The sequence below is a fragment of the Coffea arabica genome, chromosome 7c (assembly GCF_036785885.1).
Source record: "Coffea arabica cultivar ET-39 chromosome 7c, Coffea Arabica ET-39 HiFi, whole genome shotgun sequence".
Lineage (NCBI taxonomy): Eukaryota > Viridiplantae > Streptophyta > Magnoliopsida > Gentianales > Rubiaceae > Coffea > Coffea arabica.
In genome coordinates this window covers 7,336,509-7,353,936 of record NC_092322.1, presented here as the reverse complement: position 1 = coordinate 7,353,936, position 17,428 = coordinate 7,336,509, and the positions used below count along the sequence as shown (strand labels likewise).

Below are 17,428 nucleotides of genomic sequence, written 5' to 3'. Positions count from 1 at the left end.
AATGATTGGTATAGTTTAGAAGAGAAGGGTTGAGGATGGAGATGGCATGGATAGTTTTTGGGTTAGGCTTTTCTCTTTTCATTATTACTGAAAGGACATCATTTTGGAACCACAGAAACATATTATTAGTGCTATGTGATTAATTCCAGAGCAAGGCATAGATAGTAAGATAATTTAAAGTGGTGCAAAAGTTAACATTCTTTTCTCTCTTTTTTTTTTTAGTTATCTTGAAGCTTCCCCTAACATTTTTGGAAGGGATTACTGGCTTATACACTAAGGTATGCCTGCTCATGAAGAAATTAATTTGCAGGGGATGCAGTACTAATCTAGTAGATGCACTCAACAAATCATCAGAGATGTAAGTGCCCTTTTGAAGAATTAAATATGCGTCTTGAAAACCATATCCGCCACCACTTACAATAATAGACTACTAGTACCACATAATTGTGACACTGAAATCCATGGCCGTCCTCAATCCCTTTGCAAGATATATATATATAGCTGAAGTAGTAGTGTCACAGCCATCTTTGTATTGGATGATGATAATAATCTTTTCTTCATGCATGCATCTTGCTGGAGAAGACAACTGCAAGCCCATTAACCGTCTTCGATCGAAACGTGATTGTTTATTTTTACGAACCAAAAGTTATCGCTTTTCTTCTTCGGATGAGGCTGACAACTGCAGTATCATATGCAAATGAATTGCACATTTAAAACGAAAGCATGCTGACAAGGTGATGGAGAAGAAAGGTGTCCAGGTCCTTGAACCTAATTATTTCGACCAGCTTTGCAACAGCTTCATTTTTGTACCAGAAACGGAATTAAGAAGCAAGAAGAGACCTATCATGCAGAAAAGAAGAAACGCGGGTTGGTCAGGATGGTAGAGTTGGTGTTATGCATTTCTACCAACTCGAGTTCAAACTTCTCTTGAGATATCTGTTCTTTCGTACCGGACTTATCTAGTGCGTTGTTGGCAGGTTATTGCATGAAGCGGATTTACTCAGTGCGCACTCTTGGATAGTAGCTGTAGGTTCCCTTGTCTAAAAAAAAAAAAAAAAAAAAAAAGTAAGAGGAAAGAAAACATTCCCCGAATCCACCCCTTCATCTTTGATCGGTCATGCGTCTGATATATTTACCACCGTGAAGAATGTTTCTTTTTCTAGACTCCTGAATTTAGATTGTTTTAAATTCATTTTATCTGTATTTTTTTTTTCTTTTAACGCTTGATATAAATTGATACAAATGCATGCATCAGATTCCGGATCTGCTCCATTGAGTTTCTTGCTTCTTAGTTGTTTTAGACTTCATTCTCTCTAGATCTCTACACTCTCCAATTATGAAAGTTGTGCTCGCAAATTCAGTTCGACCATCCAATGTTATCATCATGAATTGTTCCCTGCAATTACCACTGTGATCTGTGATTGCACAGGGTAGTGTGTATGTAAATGAACAATTAACAAAAGAAGAGGTTTTGGAATTCTGGGACAGAACTAATAAGTTATCAAAAAAAGAAAAAGAAGAAAATTTGTAGGAAGCCAGTAAACTAGCAAAAATGGAGAGAAGCTGGAGCTGGTCGAGCGGGGCGGCAAGCGTAGTGCGAAGTGTGATGTGGACGCGGCTATCCACGTAGGACGGTGCGGTCGGCCGTGCTCCCCAATCATGCGGCGGACCGCATCATTGAACTCAATTGGGACCCCCACTTTTATGGTCCCCCACCATAACCTCCGCTCCTGTTCCTAGCTGGGTCGGTGCCCTTCGCTGTTTCTTTAATTTAAACCCAGAAAATTTTCCTTTTTCTCCGAGGAGGGAAAAAAAATAAAAATAAAGAAGACGGCAGAACTACTAATGGCTCATACCCATGTGCGTATAATATAGTATTATTGGCGCCCTGCTTATTTAATCATTATTCCCAACCAATAGCATTGCGCGTGATGTCGTGAATGCTGTCCTGGCAGGTTGCTACTTGCTGACTTCTACGCCCTGTGAACCCAACAACAATGATAAGTACCTAACCATTAATGAGTTTTGATCCGATGTCAGGGATGGCATCTTAGAGTTCTCCCGTGCATTACAAGGAAGAAATGGTTGTATTTGAAAGAATATTGTAAATTTTTTTTTTGTGATACGAAGTATACGAGACAAAAATATAATAAAAAATTATGTTTATGATACATGGTAAATAATATTTATAAATTTCATTTATAAATTAGGGTAACCAAATTAGACCCATTGGGCTTCCTTTCTTCAAAAAAATTCAGAAAATGCAGTGTTTCGTCTCGAGCAGTGTAAATTGTTACTGTTAGACCAAAAAAAAAAAAAAAAAAGGGATAATAAGTAGTTGTCCATGCATGTGTACTCTTCTACAGAGTACCTCCCCAAAAACGAAAACAAGAAAAAAAAAAAAAAAGGAAACAAAAAGTAACCAGCAAGAGTGATACCCGTTAGCGTAACCAGCAAAAGAAGATCCCTTTGGGGGGTCCGTTTTAGATCTTGACCTCGGCCACAATTGACATTCCTCCAAACCACAAGAAATGAAAATGAAAAGTGAAAACCCCGGCCAGCCCTCCTCAATTCTTTTATCATTCTTCCATAACATTACACCTTAAATCATCTTTAAAATGTAGTGTTGGTTAATGACATTGATTTATGGTTGCTGGTGGTTGATAATGAGAAATCACAATAACGATGTCTTACATCCATTCCTCTAGTTTTCTACACCCTTCACTTTGGGATCAATTTCTCTTTAGCACAATATTTGGAGGTGTGAAAAACAAGCTTCTCCTGTCCAAGTATCAAGGGCCATACACACTATCATTGCACCTCTTACAGGTAGTAATTCAGACATCTCCTCTTGCTACTAAAAGAATTTATTGCGACCTGTTTTACTTTCAAGACTCCAACCTCTCAACCATAAACCCATGATTGAATTCAGCACTTTTAGGCTTAAATAATACTAATAATTAGCCAGCAATTTGTTTGACGCCAAATATTCCCGATTTTTGTTAAAGATGAGTAGTAATTCTTTTCAAAGTAGCTTGTCATTGTGAGGGATGATGATTGACCATCATGTGAATTAGAGTGGGATATCCTGTGGCTAATTAATGGACCATCGAATATAAAAGAAAAGCCAATTGACTGATTGAAAAGGGTACAAGCCATTTCTCCATATGGGTATATGTAGAGCTAATTAAGCTGCGAGAGGGCCGTGACTTGTAATACTAAAATCATTACGGCAAAAGCAAAATTCATGGTTTTTTTTGTGTGTGTGTGTGTGTGTGTAGGGACTTGGTTACATGAGGAGTACAAGTCAAGCAGATCTAAATGCGCAGGAGAAAGATATGAAATGAGTAAAGAAACGAAGAAATGTGGCAGACAGACAGATGATGATCAGCGATATAGTAGTATATATCTCTTCTTCTTTTTTTACAACCTAGAAAAAACTTGTAGGGAATGAAGCAAACGTGTGTCAAGAGAACAAACAAGAAGAAGGAAAATGTTTGTTGTTCTAGTCACTTTCAAATAAAACAAACTCGAGTGGCACATACTGCTTTTACCAATTAAGCAAATTCGTACCAATTTCTTGTTAAATAGTTGCAGCGCTCCTTATTCTTTTCCTGCAGTATTCTTCTTGTTGGGAAAATCCCTCGATATTGCAGGATCCAAAGACGTCGTATATTTGATATTTTAATCTTGAGAGGAACTCTCTAGCCAAGCGAAATTTTAGTGGTTTCAAGCTGGTCCATTCGATTGAGATAGCTAGAATGATGGTCACAGCTGAGCTGATAGGAAGGGCCTTTTTTTTTTCCTTTGGCATGGTGATCAATGGAGTATTCACAATTGGCTTAAACTGGACACTGCCCCGTGTAAATGGAGGAGCTTTCTAAGGTTTCAGTGGGGGGTCCGATCAAATTCACATCATCAATTATAACGCGTTGGGAATTGACTAATTTGATCTTTCTGCTGCGTATTCTGTTGCACAGACATACATGCCTGTGATTTGGTTCTAGACACATTTTTTTCCTTCTTTTTTTTGCCTTGATGAGCAATCTTTGTTCTTGCTGGACGAGTTTGTCAAAAGTTAATATGATTCTCTGTTAAAAAGCATTTTTTTTTCTGATCTACCTTCCCTATCATTTCAATTTTGCTGGTTGCTGAGTTTATGTGGAAGATTTCGATTACACTTGTCACGTACACGAGCTGATTAGACATCTCTCTATTATGAGCAATAATTTACATGCTTATCTGCTAAGTTCTCATTCAGCTCTCGCCTCGAAAAGTTTAGGAAAATTGAAAGATGATTGCCCCGTTTAGGAACTAAGGCAAAAATTTCAAAACCGTGTGATCATGATTCCCATTGTAATTTCAAAGAAAAAACGATCGTTAGCAAATCTCAATGGTTGCATGAGCTAAAGGCTTTTTTCTTTTTTCTTTCTTGATCGTCAGCCTAAAAAAAGAGAGAGAGAGAGAGAGACAGGTGGACTACTGAAATGATACACTGAAAATTGCATATAGAACATTCTTGTGGCCTGTCGGAAAGTGTTGCACGCGATTTCTGATCCTAATTTTCCCAACATTAAGGAATGACTAGGTTACGGGTCCATTAATTTAGGAATCTTTAGGCGATTAGGGGGCGGCGATATTTCATCAGCTTCGCATAATATTGATTAGAATGATTTGATGTTTAAGCAAAGTTTTATTTGCCCAGTTTAGCATCCCCTGATCAGGGAATTCTTTTGTATTTGAGGCACAATATTAATTAAGTCTCGAGTCAGTTGGCAATTTGAGGGAAAATCGCATGGAAAATAGGAACCGGAAATGTAAAAAAAATTAATGACTAGAAAGCGTATCAGCAAGGCAAGGGTTCTTGATCGATCTTCCCCCTGAACTTAATTGGATACAGTATTGGAGTTGCTTGTTCCTTCTGCCTCTTAAACTCGATCTCAATGACTTTATGATACCATCCCAGCATTTTTCTAAATGAACCTGACTGACATTATTATAAGAAGTTGACCCTCATCCTAGTGGTGGCTTCTTGGGATAAACTTTTTCAAGAAAACTTGGCATACAAACTTAAAAGCCAAAGCTATAAACTGTTGCAACTTAACCTTATATACTGCGAACTATGAGATGAAGACAACATGTCAACAGCTAACTATTTCTATTTGCTCATAAGATCGAAAAACAAAAACTAGACCCACTAAACTGTATGGTTACCTGACATTCTTCTGGTTTCGAACCAGTTTATAGTAGTATAAATTATCATCATGCATCAGGTTGAGTACTGGAAATATTAGGTCCAATTTTGAGACAGTCTCATTTGGATTCTGAGCCCACACAGTTACAGTGCTGAGAGCGAGAACAACTGAACAAAAATGCAAGGATGGTAGACCAACCTGGTGGTCTCTGTGGGGGCAATTGGTTTTAAGTAAGTGCGAAAACAACATATATGGAGAAGGATAATTAAATCACCTCCTCAGAATCTCCTAAAGAATGTTGGTCCTGAACGAAACTTGCCTGAATGCAAGGATGACAAGAAGTGGTCTCATCTCATGGGGTTCATCTACTTTAGTTCACCAGCCACACGGAGTACTGAAAACAACCAGAGAGAGAGAGAGAGATGCCATGCACTTCCTGGGAGTTAATTCCTCGAGCATTATCGGTGTTTTTGCGAATCCTTGCTTGACAGCTTAGGACTGGAAGTATTTCATTGTTCCTTGTCTTTGACTACTTTTTTAAGTAGGGGCTAGCCTGGCCTGCGCAGTCAGTATAAGACAAAGTTTAGTTCAAAAGTGGGGAAAAAGTAATTCCAAACTATTACATTTTACAATCAATGAATATTGAAGTCATCATCCTAGATTTCTTCCCCCGCGCCCGCAGAGTAATTGCCCAGCCAGATCAATGACTAATGTTGCTTCCTTCGAGACCATATATTTACACTAATGTTGCTACAAAATTAAAATAAAAAAAAATTCTACCATAGAGAGCTTAATTAACATTGTTTTTTTTATTTACACCAAAAATTACGAAGATTAAAAGTTTTTTAGACAGCATATACAATAAATAAGTAGAATGCATTTACGCTCCCATAAAGATCAACATGTTCGTATAAATTGTGATTAAGTGGCTTTTACAAGGAAGGAATTATTGAAGATAAAACTTATAGACTCGCAAAATAAAAAAGTTGAAAAATATGATCAAAGCAAAGACTGCATTTAGAACGAGATATGATCATTATAAGTTTTAATCATGCCCTTCGGACTAGGGGTGTTTCGCGAATCGAGCCGCTCGAGAGCCGATCGCGAGCGACTCGAATACGAGCTCGTCAATATCAAGTTCGAGTCGAGCTCGAGCCAATTAAGTCGATCTCGAGCTCGAGCTCGAGCTCAAAAACATTAAACTCGTTGGCTCGCGAGCACAATTATATATATTTTTTATTTTTTATTTTAATAGTAAATTACATATATATCCCTAATATTTTATTATTTGTTAAAAAAATTATTATTTTATTCATTTTTAAAAATAAATAATTATTTTTTATTTTTTAAAAATAAAATAATAATAATTATTTTTTAAAAATAAAATAATAATTATTTTTTTATTTTTTAAGCTCGAACTTGATATTTTGAGCTCGTCGAACTCGAGTTCGAGCTTCACAAAATTAACTCGAATTCGGCTCGTTTGCACCCCTACTTCGGACTGACAAGTGCACCTATAGCTTTTATGGATTTGATACAGTCTTATTTGAATCAGTTTGTGATTGTTTTCATTGATAATATTTTGATTTACTCTAAAAACAATGAGGAACATGAGAATCATTTGAGGGCGGTGTTGAAAATTTTAATAAAAAAGAAGCTGTTTGCCAAATTTAGCAAGCATGAATTTTGGCTCAACAGTCTTTCAACTGAAAATTTGGACGCTGCATATATGTCTGTTGTGGACGGTTATCATGTCTCTCCATGCTGGACTTCCATATTTTGATCCTCATCAGTCTAAAGGACTCACTGCAAGCCCAGTTATTCGTGACCCATGTCAGAAAACCTCATCTGTTACCATATGGATCCAACTTAAATACCACAATCAGCCCAGAAACTTTCCGTCCAAAGGAGCCCGCCCATAAACTGCACTACGAAAATTCACGAGCATAAATCGATTTAGCTGACGGAGGGAAGAAAACGTGTGATCTGGAGCGAAACAGCGCAGCAGCGTCATAACACCCAAAATTACCAATCGGATCGCTGCAACAGAGAGAGACAGAGAGAAAGAGAGAGAGAGAACCCCCAATTCCGGAAAGCTCCTTCGATCGAATTTCCGATCAAATTTCTAGTTTCTAACCTAAAAGCGATCTTAATCTGAAGAAAAATGTCATCAACTTTCAGCGGCGATGAAACTGCTCCTTTTTTCGGCTTCCTCGGCGCGGCTGCCGCCCTCGTCTTCTCCTGTACGATCCCTAACCCTAACATAGATGACTACTTTTTACATTTTTTTGTGAAATTTCATTTCGATTTATGTTTTTCATTTTTCGTGTTTATTATGGGGATTTAGGCATGGGAGCTGCTTATGGGACAGCCAAGAGTGGGGTGGGAGTGGCATCAATGGGGGTGATGCGGCCGGAGCTTGTGATGAAGTCGATCGTCCCGGTCGTTATGGCTGGTGTGCTGGGTATCTACGGTTTGATTATTGCTGTCATCATCAGTACTGGAATTAATCCTAAGACCAAAGCTTATTACCTCTTTGATGGCTATGCACATCTTTCTTCTGGCTTGGCTTGCGGTCTCGCTGGCCTTTCCGCCGGAATGGCCATTGGAATTGTCGGTGATGCTGGTGTCAGGTAGTTTAACTTGTTTTTGTCCTGATTACTGAGATGTATTGTTTATTTGTGTTGGTTCTTGCAGCTATTCTTTTGCTGTTGTTAGTAAATTGTGCTTCTACGGGTTGGATATCTGTGTCTAACTAACTTACTGACATTTAGTTTAGGCCTTTTTTGTTTGAACTATATAGCGGTCTCATTTTTTGGAGCTTGTTTCTGCTCATTTTGCTGGGATTTCCGGATAATATCCCTTGTAGATTAGCAGAGCTTATGAGAACACATGCTATTTTTAACAGATGTTATAAGGTACATGTTGGTATGGGATAAGCCTACTGCATTTGAGATTGTTCGACTCTAATTAGAGGCTTGTCTTCTTAGAAAACGTTATGAATGTGTTGTGCATTTCTGGTCTCCGTGCTTGATTGTAACCTTACTTCAGGGTTAATGCGCATTTCCATATTGTATTACTATTCATGTTCCTTATCATGTCGAATTTCTGGTTTTGTAATAAGTCAGCCTGCTATTTATTGTTGCCTCTTGAATTTCACTAGAAACCTAAAGATCATAAAGTGAAGTATGATAGTTGCCTTTTTGCATTTCAATCTGCATTAGATAGATGATTATTGATGAACTTCAGTAGATGACAAACTAGCGGTTGTGTTGACTTTCTAAACATAGTAGCTCTGTATCATTAGTAGACAAACATGTAGAGATCGTAAGCTGATGTGAAGAAACTTGATTTTGTTGCACAGATGAATGTAGTAGGTAAAATTATGAAACTATAATTACGAGAAACTGTCTCAAATGCCATTGTAAAGGGCATGCATTCAGTTAGAGGCTCCAGGGGTCTTGGGTAGGCCTGACATCCTCAATGCTCAGATTCTGCTACCCAATTGGCAAACTCAATGTCAATGAACTGAAAAGTTGGATTGATATGTTGTTGACTGTTAGATGCAATACCAGGACAGTGGAGTAAGAAGAATGAAAATGGAGATAAAGGAGGAATTGCGCTATGATCTATGTACTTTCTGTAATACCTCTTTGGAAAACTTTCAGATAGTGAAATACATGACAACCTTTTATGGTTATAGTTAGGCTTCTGGAAGTTTTAGCAATGCTAATTAAGAAGATTAGCATGTTGAGATGAGTATTGTCTCCTAGTTTTATTAACCAATGTTGATAGTCATAGTTGACTTACCGCTGGCACCAAAAGTATCTTGCACCTAATTACCTTTTCTATCTGAATTACTTGATAACCATGTCTCATAGGAGGTGTTCCTTCTATGATTATATTTTGGCTTCTTGAAATTTCAAAAATGCTGATTAAGAAGGTTAGTGTGTTGCGATGAGTATTTTGTTCAAGTCCTTTTAATTAATTTTCATAGTCATAATCGACTTCTTGCCAGCCGCAAAAGTGTCTGATACCTTGCAATCTGAATTAGTTGGTAACCATGCAGTCTTTTTAATCAATGTTATTATTGTATTATGTTTTATGAACCTTCTTTTGAAGGTAGCTGAGTTATTAAAAAAAATGAAAAGAAATTGAATCTTACAACTGTTCCTTATATTAATGTACCTAATACTTTCCAGTCTGTTTGTATTTTGGTATTTGTTTCATCAACCTACTTTTCAATGCAGTTGGGTTGAAAAATAAAAAAGAAGAAGAAGAAGAAAGAGAGACTTGAATCTCTGATGCTTTACATGACTTAAAAATATTCCTTATCTTAAAATACTTATGGCAGGTAAACATGCAAAAAAGAAAAGGAATTGTTGTGAGGTTACTTTGAAGGACTACTCTTTAGTGATCGTGTCCTTTGATTGCTTATTTCAACTGATAAACTTCTTGCTCTACTTGTTACAACCTGTCAGTCACCTTTGTGTTGTAATTAGTAAAATGGTTTCCCACTCTTAGCATAGCCTTTAAACTTAAAACAGAAAAGCTTTGAGTATGATTTTTGTTCATTTATGATTTATGATGAATCTCCTGGGCTCAGCAGTTATCATCCTGTTATGCACCTCCAGTGATTTTCTGCATCTAATGTTACTTATTTTATGTCCACTATCAAGTGTGCTTGAGAATTTTTATGTTACTACTGCAGAGCAAATGCACAACAGCCAAAGCTTTTTGTTGGGATGATTCTTATCCTCATTTTTGCTGAGGCATTGGCACTGTATGGACTGATTGTTGGGATTATCCTTTCTTCCCGAGCAGGCCAATCCAGAGCTGATTAAGAATTTGTATTCCGGTTTAACTTATAAGCTGGAATATTTTTGCTTGTCCACGTGTGGGGAGTTATGCTAGTCATGGAGTGGATTCTTTTTCTCTTATATTTACTTGTGTTTCTTATTCATCATCTCATTTAGTAGTTTTATGCTGCTTGTAAATCTGGAGAGCACCTCCCTCCCTAGAATAAAGATTTGTAAGGGATTGTCCCATTATTGCTCTGCTGTACTTTACAGGGAGCTAAAGGAAACTATATTGTGGAACTAGTGCCAGTGTAGTAGGATTCTTCTTATTGTTGTTAATCCAGAATTATAATACTCAAATGCAGTTTCAACTTTTAACTCCTAATGGTGTGTGGTACTCTAGAATGGAAGTATGTTGTCATTAGAGGATTGGTTGGTTCTATGCTACATTGGGTTTTGTTTTGCAGAATCTAATATATACTTTTCTGTACTAGTTTAAATTAAATTTGTGTATGCCAAACTGATACTGTACTTAGGTTAAAATAAATTTGTAGTAATGTAAAGTTGACCAGTGCGTCTCTCCGATGTCTGATTCTTCTTGACCTGGAATTAGATGGACAGGCTGCTGCGATGTGTTTTGTATTTTGTGTTCTCAGAGCGGACATTTGAAAGGATGAAATTGCTAAATTTCTTATTGATGTGCGTCTTTTGATTGAGTACGTCATAATTTTGTTTAAGTGATTTTAGAAAAAACAAATATAGTGATTATTAGCACTTTTTGGGAAGTTTATGTACACGAAATAAAAATGATGGTAGAAATGTACATTCCAAGGATATTCTAAAAATTCTTCCCAAAAAAAAGCTCGTGAATATGATATGTTTGAGCGTTTGCGCATCATTCTAGGCTCTTCAGAAGGCCACTGGACTTTATGAACCACTGATCTTCTTCCGAATTGCACTTTGAATCCGTCACCATTTGTGTTTGAGAAGCACCGGCTTTACACTGGAGCAGGAGCGATGAGCTACCTCATTGGTCGCAGCAGCTTGATCACGCGTACCAAATGAACAAATTATTCACTCTTTGCCAATAATTCGACTAAACTGTCTGCAATGCGCGTATATCAGAGACAAAAGTCTATCCAAAACATTACTACTTGGCCTCGTCTGCTTCCAGCTTTCCGCTAGGCTGCCTCCATCCATAAACTCTTGCCCCAACTATCAATTACACGTCGTACTATTTTAGTGATGTGGACCGTTACATGAGACATTAAGGTTTTTTATTTGTAATTAAATTTTGAGTTCAATGACATATAAATATAATCATAAAAAGTACTGTTGCATTATAAACAAGTTTTTTAATCATATTTTTACTCTTTTTTTTTTTAAATCTCACGTATATTATATATAAAAAAATGCTATATTTTCAAAAAAAAAAAAATTCAAAAAAACTCAGGGGAAGGGAAACACGAGGCCATACAAAAGTTGGAAATGAGTTCACCTGAAGGCCCCCAGATGAATCATCTTCGCTGTCGTCTCTCATCAGTCCCTATCTATGATCTCCTGGGCTCTCCCCACCTCCCACCTTCCACCTTCCACCTCCACCTCCTATAAAAGTTAAAAAAAACTCTTCTTGTCAGCTCTCCTCTTCCCCGGACTCTCTGGTCCCTCTCCATGGCATTTTGCCTTTAAACAGAGATAAAAGACAGGGCCAAACTTAAAACGGACAAGAGCCTCCACAATTTATATTTGGATAAGAGCTTCGAAATTTATATTTGGATAAGAGCTTCGAACTTGGTAGACACCAGAAGTTAAAATAAATATTGAAACAGTAGTAATTCTTCACTACGCATTAACAATTGATCAGCTTAGCTTAGCTGTCTTTGAATCTGATGAATGATTATTCATTAAACACAAGGGATTGTAGGTGGCTTCTGGCTCCGGCTATGGTAGCTAGAATGCCCTCTCTTGATCTAGCTTTGAACATGGCACGGGTCCCGTAGACTATTTTGACTTTTTCGCACACCTTAATGCACCTTTGGAGAAGGGAAACAATTAAACAATTCCTAGTAAAAATTTTGATTTTGCCTGTTGATGAATCTTCTTCACTGGTACTAACTCCGTAGCCTCTGGCATACTATAGAGAGAGAGAGAGAGATAGAGAGGGAGGGAGCATGGAGACTGTTCCTAAACGTTAACGGCTACATTTTCAGCGGCCCGAGAGGACCATTATTTGTCAGATGTTGGCAGATACAATCCACGTGACACGTGACGGCCACTGCAGCAAATTCAGGTACTTTCCGCTCGTACTTGGCGGGAAAGCCCTTTGGCGGGGACGGGACCCATCCCATCTCCCTCTTTAGTCTTTTCTGATTCCTCCGCCTCAACTCCGGACCAGTCCAAATCATTGACCCAAATCAGCAACACCCCATTCCCCACCACCACCAGCCCCCGCCTTTTTTTTTTTCTTTTTTTTTTTTAAAAAAAATGGATAATCTTTTATTGATTCATCACCCTTCTTCCCTGGTGGTCCAGAAAACAACCAACCACTCCTACTCACAAAATCCCGGCCGTCACGGGTCTTCATGCTCTAAAACAAAAACAATTAAATGCTGGCAAAAATCTTGCAGAATCAAGATTGTTGACAAATGAAATAAGATCCTGAAATTCAAATCTAACTATCGTTACAATTTTTTTTTTTAAATGTTCCCCCCCCAAAAATTTACTCCACTAACAGATACCCCACTAAAAGGGCAAAAAAAAAAAAAAAAGAAAAAAATTTGTGGAAGGAATTGGATTTTTGGGCCGCTTGCTGTTGCATTGTGTGACCTTTCATGCAGGTGAGGCTTGGGAGGTGGGGTCGGCGGAAGATGGCATATCGGGGCCAACCCGGCAGCCTTCGAGCATGTATACGATATCGGCCATGGTGGGTCGGTCTAGAGGGTCTGGTGCAGTGCAAAGTAAGGCCACTTTTATGCCTAGCAGGAATTCTTCCCATTCTGATGATTCGGGGTCTAGCTCCAGCAGTCCTGGTTCCAACAGTTCTGATATTTGCCCTCTCTGCAGTTGCCTTTTCACCCATTTCACTATGTCTTCGTCTTGAGTGAACATCACTGGCCGCTTCCCCGTTAGTAGCTCTAACAACACGATGCCGAAGCTGTAAACATCTGATTCCTTCGTAGTTTCGCCCGTTACTGCTGCCTCTGGCGATATGTAGCCTAGCGTTCCCACTGATGTTGAAGTTGAGGGCTCTGCTGGGGTTGCTACGGTCAGCTTGTTCAGGCCAAAATCAGAAAGATGAGCTTCAAAATCTGCATCAAAGAGAACGTCTTGTGGCTTGATATCTCCATGGACCATTGCAGCGGTGTGGAGAAAGGCAAGCCCCCGCGCGATGCCCAGTGCAATTAGGTGCCGCATTGGCCAGTTCAGGACATGGCCATCCTGGTGCGACGCTTCTTGAAGCAATGTGGCTAGATTTCCGTTGGGCATGTAATCATAGACTAGAAGCCTGACATCAGGAGGGCCGGCATAATATCCACGAAGAACCGTTAGGTTCCGGTGCTTCACTTTGCCTAGTGATTCAGCTTCTTTTCTGAACATGTTCTCGTCCAGTGACCCATCAGGGAGCCTGCGAATAGAGAGCACCATTCCATCATTGTAACATGCCTTGAACAATACCCCATATCGCGTTCTGCTCAACACATTCTCCTCGTCAAACTGCCTTGTTGCTTCTATGGTTTCAGCCAATGTGATCTTGTTGTTGAACATGACAAGTTTGGGACCTCCATTGTCCCCACTGCCTCGACCGCCACTTGTTCTAGTACTTGCTCTTGCTGGACTAGGCTTCTTTTCCCCAGTAGCCCCTTGTTTGAGCTTCTGGCGCCACTTCAAAAGACTGTAAACGTAGAAGCAACAGCAGGATAATGTCAACAAAGTCCCACTTGCAGCCACAGCAATAAACAAGATTAGCCTATTCCTCTTATCACCGTTATCAGCTTCCTCGCATTTTTTGTCCAGTGGCATCCCACACAGGGCCTGATTACCCCTGAAAACTGAAGAGTTGTTGAACCTGGAACCCACAGCAACAGGAATCTCACCTTCCAAATTATTATTTGAAACATTGAGGTTGGCCAAGCTCGAGATGAGTGCGAGATTTGCCGGAATATCGCCGGTCAAATTGTTTGAGGAGATATCGAGGGTGGATAAGTTCGACAACTTTGATAATGAATCTGGTATATTACCAGAAAGATCATTTGCTCCTAATTCAAGAGAATTTAGCGACGAGCAATTAGAAATCTCTTCCGGTATTTCACCTGTGAGATTGTTCCTACCCAAATCAAGCGCTTTCAAGCGTGACAAACGTGAGAGATCAGCTGGAATTCGGCCGCTCAAAGAATTCGAGTGCAAATCCAAATTTTCAAGAGCTGAACAGTTCCCCAGCTCAGAAGGAACCAAACCAGATATGTGATTCTTAGACAACGACAGAACTACTAAGGATTTCAAGAATCCAAATGTAGAGGGAATATTACCAGAAAATAAATTGGAAGAAAGATTTAAGTACCGCAATCCCATTAAGCTGCTGAAACCTTCAGGAACATCCCCAGATAAACCATTCTCCTGCAATGCAATCACTTGCAAGTTAGGCAAACCCGCGAGATCAGCCGGCAACTCCCCCGAGAAATTCTGTTTGCTTAAATCAATAGCAGTCAGCTTATACAGATTTCCAATACTAGCAGGAACAGCACCAGAGAAACCACTGCCACTCAAATTCAGTACAGACAGCTGCCTTAAATTCCTAAAATTCGTGGGCAAACTCCCAAAGAATTTGTTTCCAGCCAAATTCAACATGTTCAAATTGCCCAGGCTGAGCAATTCCTCAGGCAGGCTTCCATTCAAACTATTATCTCTCAAGTTAAGTGACTCCAGCTGAGTAAGGTTACCGAAGCCAGAGGGAATCGAACCCGAAAACCGATTTCCACCCAGCGATAAAGCCTTCAATGCCTTGAGCTCAGCCAAAAAATCAGGAAGTTCTCCGGCCAACAGATTTCCCTCAAGATCCAAAGCTTTCAAATTCCCACAATTCGTGATCCCAACAGGAATGTCACCCCTAAATGAATTGTTCGCCATCCTCAACTCGCCCAATCTCCGCAAGTTCCCAATCTCCACAGGTATTGAACCCGAAAAATCATTCTCAGAAACATCCAGGGCTGTCAATGTAGTAACATTCAGTAAAAACCAAGGAAAACTACCGCGTACTCGATTGTGCTGGAGCTCTAGAACCTCCAAAACGCTGAAACAGGGCCCTGCTGACTCAGCCGAATCAATGCCTGTGAACTCATTAAACCCCAGCTGAACGTTCCGAATAGAAGGCGGATAAATCGAAACGTTGCAAAACATCGAAACGGGTAATACACCCGAGAGATTGTTATGCGACAGAGAAATGACAGCAAGCTTCGAAAGAGCTCCAATCGCCGCCGGCATTACGCCGCCAATGGCGTTGCCTTCGGAGCTCAAATGCAAGAGAGACGAGCAGTTAGCGATTGCAGAAGGCAATGTACCTTGCAAGTTGTTGTAGTCCAGCCAGAGGTACTCTAACCGCTGAAGCTGCCCGATGCTGGCCGGAATCTCACCGGAGAAGTGATTGTAGGATAAGTTGATGAGCTGGATCTGTGAAACATTCGAGATGCTTCCGGGTATTCCGCCGGAGAATGAGTTTGAAGAGACGTCGAAGTACCGGAGGTTTGTGGGGAGGTCGCCGGGGATTTCCCCAGATAGTTGGTTCCCGGCGAGGTTGAGTATTTGGAGGTTGGTGAGGTTCGAAATTTCCGGCGGCAGGGCGCCGGAAAATGAGTTGTACTGTAGGAAAACAGAATGCAAGAGGACACATTTGGCAAGAGATGATGGGATGGAACCGTTGAAAAAATTGGAGCGGAGACTTAACTTGCGCAGCATGCGCAAGTCAGAGATTTGTGGGGCGAGTGCACCGGTGAGCCGGAGGCGCGGGAGGCGCAGCTCGTTAACTCGTCCGTTGTAGCAAAACACCCCCCGCCAGTCGCAAGGGGCCGAGGGGGTCGACGGGTCCCAGCCGCTAAGCGCCCCCAGCGGGTCATGAAGGCTGGCTTTGAAAACCGTGAGCGCCCGAATCTCGGCTTCAGTATCGGACGAAGCAGCCAAGGATGACAAAGGGGTGCAGATAAATAAGAGTGAGACAAGGATGGTGATTGTGGCCATGGTTGGTTCTTCACTTTTATGCGTCTTTCTGCGTTTCAGATGTGCTGTTGTGGGGAAGAACACGGGTGGGGTGCAGCAGGAGTTGATGAAAGTGCGCAGCGGGCGCGTATTTTAGCAGCAAAGAACAGGGATAAGAGGAGGAGGAAGACAGATTGGTGGCGGTGGCGGTGGCGGCCATATGGTTGCGCCACTATGGCGCAGGCTACAGCTTACAACACAAACACACACTACTACTACCACTACTACTACTTTTTGTTTTATTACACAAAATTAACTTCACTTCACTGTACACTCTGCACTGCCTGCTTTTACTCTCTCTCTCTCTCTCTCTCTGGCGTCTTATTATTAAGTCTGACAATTGCAAGTGAATTGTGAGGGTTGCAGTGGCAGTGTGTGAGTGTGTGTGTGTGTACAAAAACAAAACCAGGTGAAGGAACGCTTTTCAAAGGTGACCGGGGAAAGTCATATCATATGGGAGTGGGGGGTTGGCTACTTTTAACCTCTAATGGGTTGAATCATTGAACCCCCAATCTTTCTTACCGTCCTATCGCTCTTCCTAATTCTTGTCTTCATATCTCTCTTTTTTTTTCAATAATTTTTCTGCAAATCTTTCGCTTGTAAGTACTACGAACTCAAAGACTTTTTAACTCGCTTACGAAATTGGCCAGGACTCTCTCTCTCTCTGCTTTACAGTAGACCTAATTTACCGACTGCCTAATTACCCTTTCTTTGGTAACCAACATTAAGCGAGCGGCTAAACCAAATACTCCCACAAAATATGTAATGAATAATGAAGCATGGATGCGGCGTAATTAAGGAAGACGTTTAGAAGAAGGAGTTGATTGACCAATTGAAGCTGGCTTTTGGAAATGGGACAGAGAAATCACAGGGACGTTTTCTGATATGATGATAAACCGGGGGTTAAGAGATGCATTTGTAATTATAACCCAGAATTAAGAATAATAATACCGCAGCATACATCTGGGGCTGATTAAACAGTCTGGTGGTACTAATTCATAAAGTTTGGTTGATTTGATTAAGTGATGTGATGCCAGGGAGGAAAGGAAATGTCTCAAATCATGTCCTCTTTTTTGCCGGGATTTAGATCCCTCCATTTTTTCTTTCTCTCTTTGGGGGGTATTGACTTGCCCTTTTTGAGCTTTTTCCCTTAATTTGCTGAGTTGGAGCCTGCTTTGTGCAGGGGTT

General features: G+C 40.2%; 2 protein-coding genes across 2 annotated transcripts; one reads left to right on the top strand and one right to left on the bottom strand.

Annotated features, from left to right (window-relative positions):
- Positions 1–7,141: 7,141 nt before the first annotated feature.
- LOC113701916 (V-type proton ATPase 16 kDa proteolipid subunit) lies at positions 7,142–10,379 on the top strand. The gene is made up of 3 exons (XM_027222818.2): positions 7,142–7,438; positions 7,543–7,828; positions 9,907–10,379. Exons 1-3 carry the CDS (start codon positions 7,360–7,362, stop codon positions 10,037–10,039), a joined length of 498 nt encoding a protein of 165 aa, XP_027078619.1. The 5' UTR covers positions 7,142–7,359; the 3' UTR covers positions 10,040–10,379.
- Positions 10,380–12,582: 2,203 nt separating this feature from the next.
- LOC140010102 (uncharacterized) lies at positions 12,583–16,697 on the bottom strand. The gene has a single exon (XM_072056438.1). It carries the CDS (start codon positions 16,220–16,222, stop codon positions 12,824–12,826), a length of 3,399 nt encoding a protein of 1,132 aa, XP_071912539.1. The 5' UTR covers positions 16,223–16,697; the 3' UTR covers positions 12,583–12,823.
- Positions 16,698–17,428: the final 731 nt, after the last annotated feature.

Excerpts from the sequence above, each read along its gene's own strand:
- LOC113701916 (XM_027222818.2), top strand. The coding sequence starts at position 7,360 with ATGTCATCAACTTTCAGCGGCGATGAAACTGCTCCTTTTTTCGGCTTC. Across the intron at positions 7,439-7,542 it reads TGCCGCCCTCGTCTTCTCCT|GCATGGGAGCTGCTTATGGG; the intron begins GTACGATCCCTA and ends ATGGGGATTTAG. Across the intron at positions 7,829-9,906 it reads GTCGGTGATGCTGGTGTCAG|AGCAAATGCACAACAGCCAA; the intron begins GTAGTTTAACTT and ends TTACTACTGCAG.
- LOC140010102 (XM_072056438.1), bottom strand. The coding sequence starts at position 16,222 with ATGGCCACAATCACCATCCTTGTCTCACTCTTATTTATCTGCACCCCT.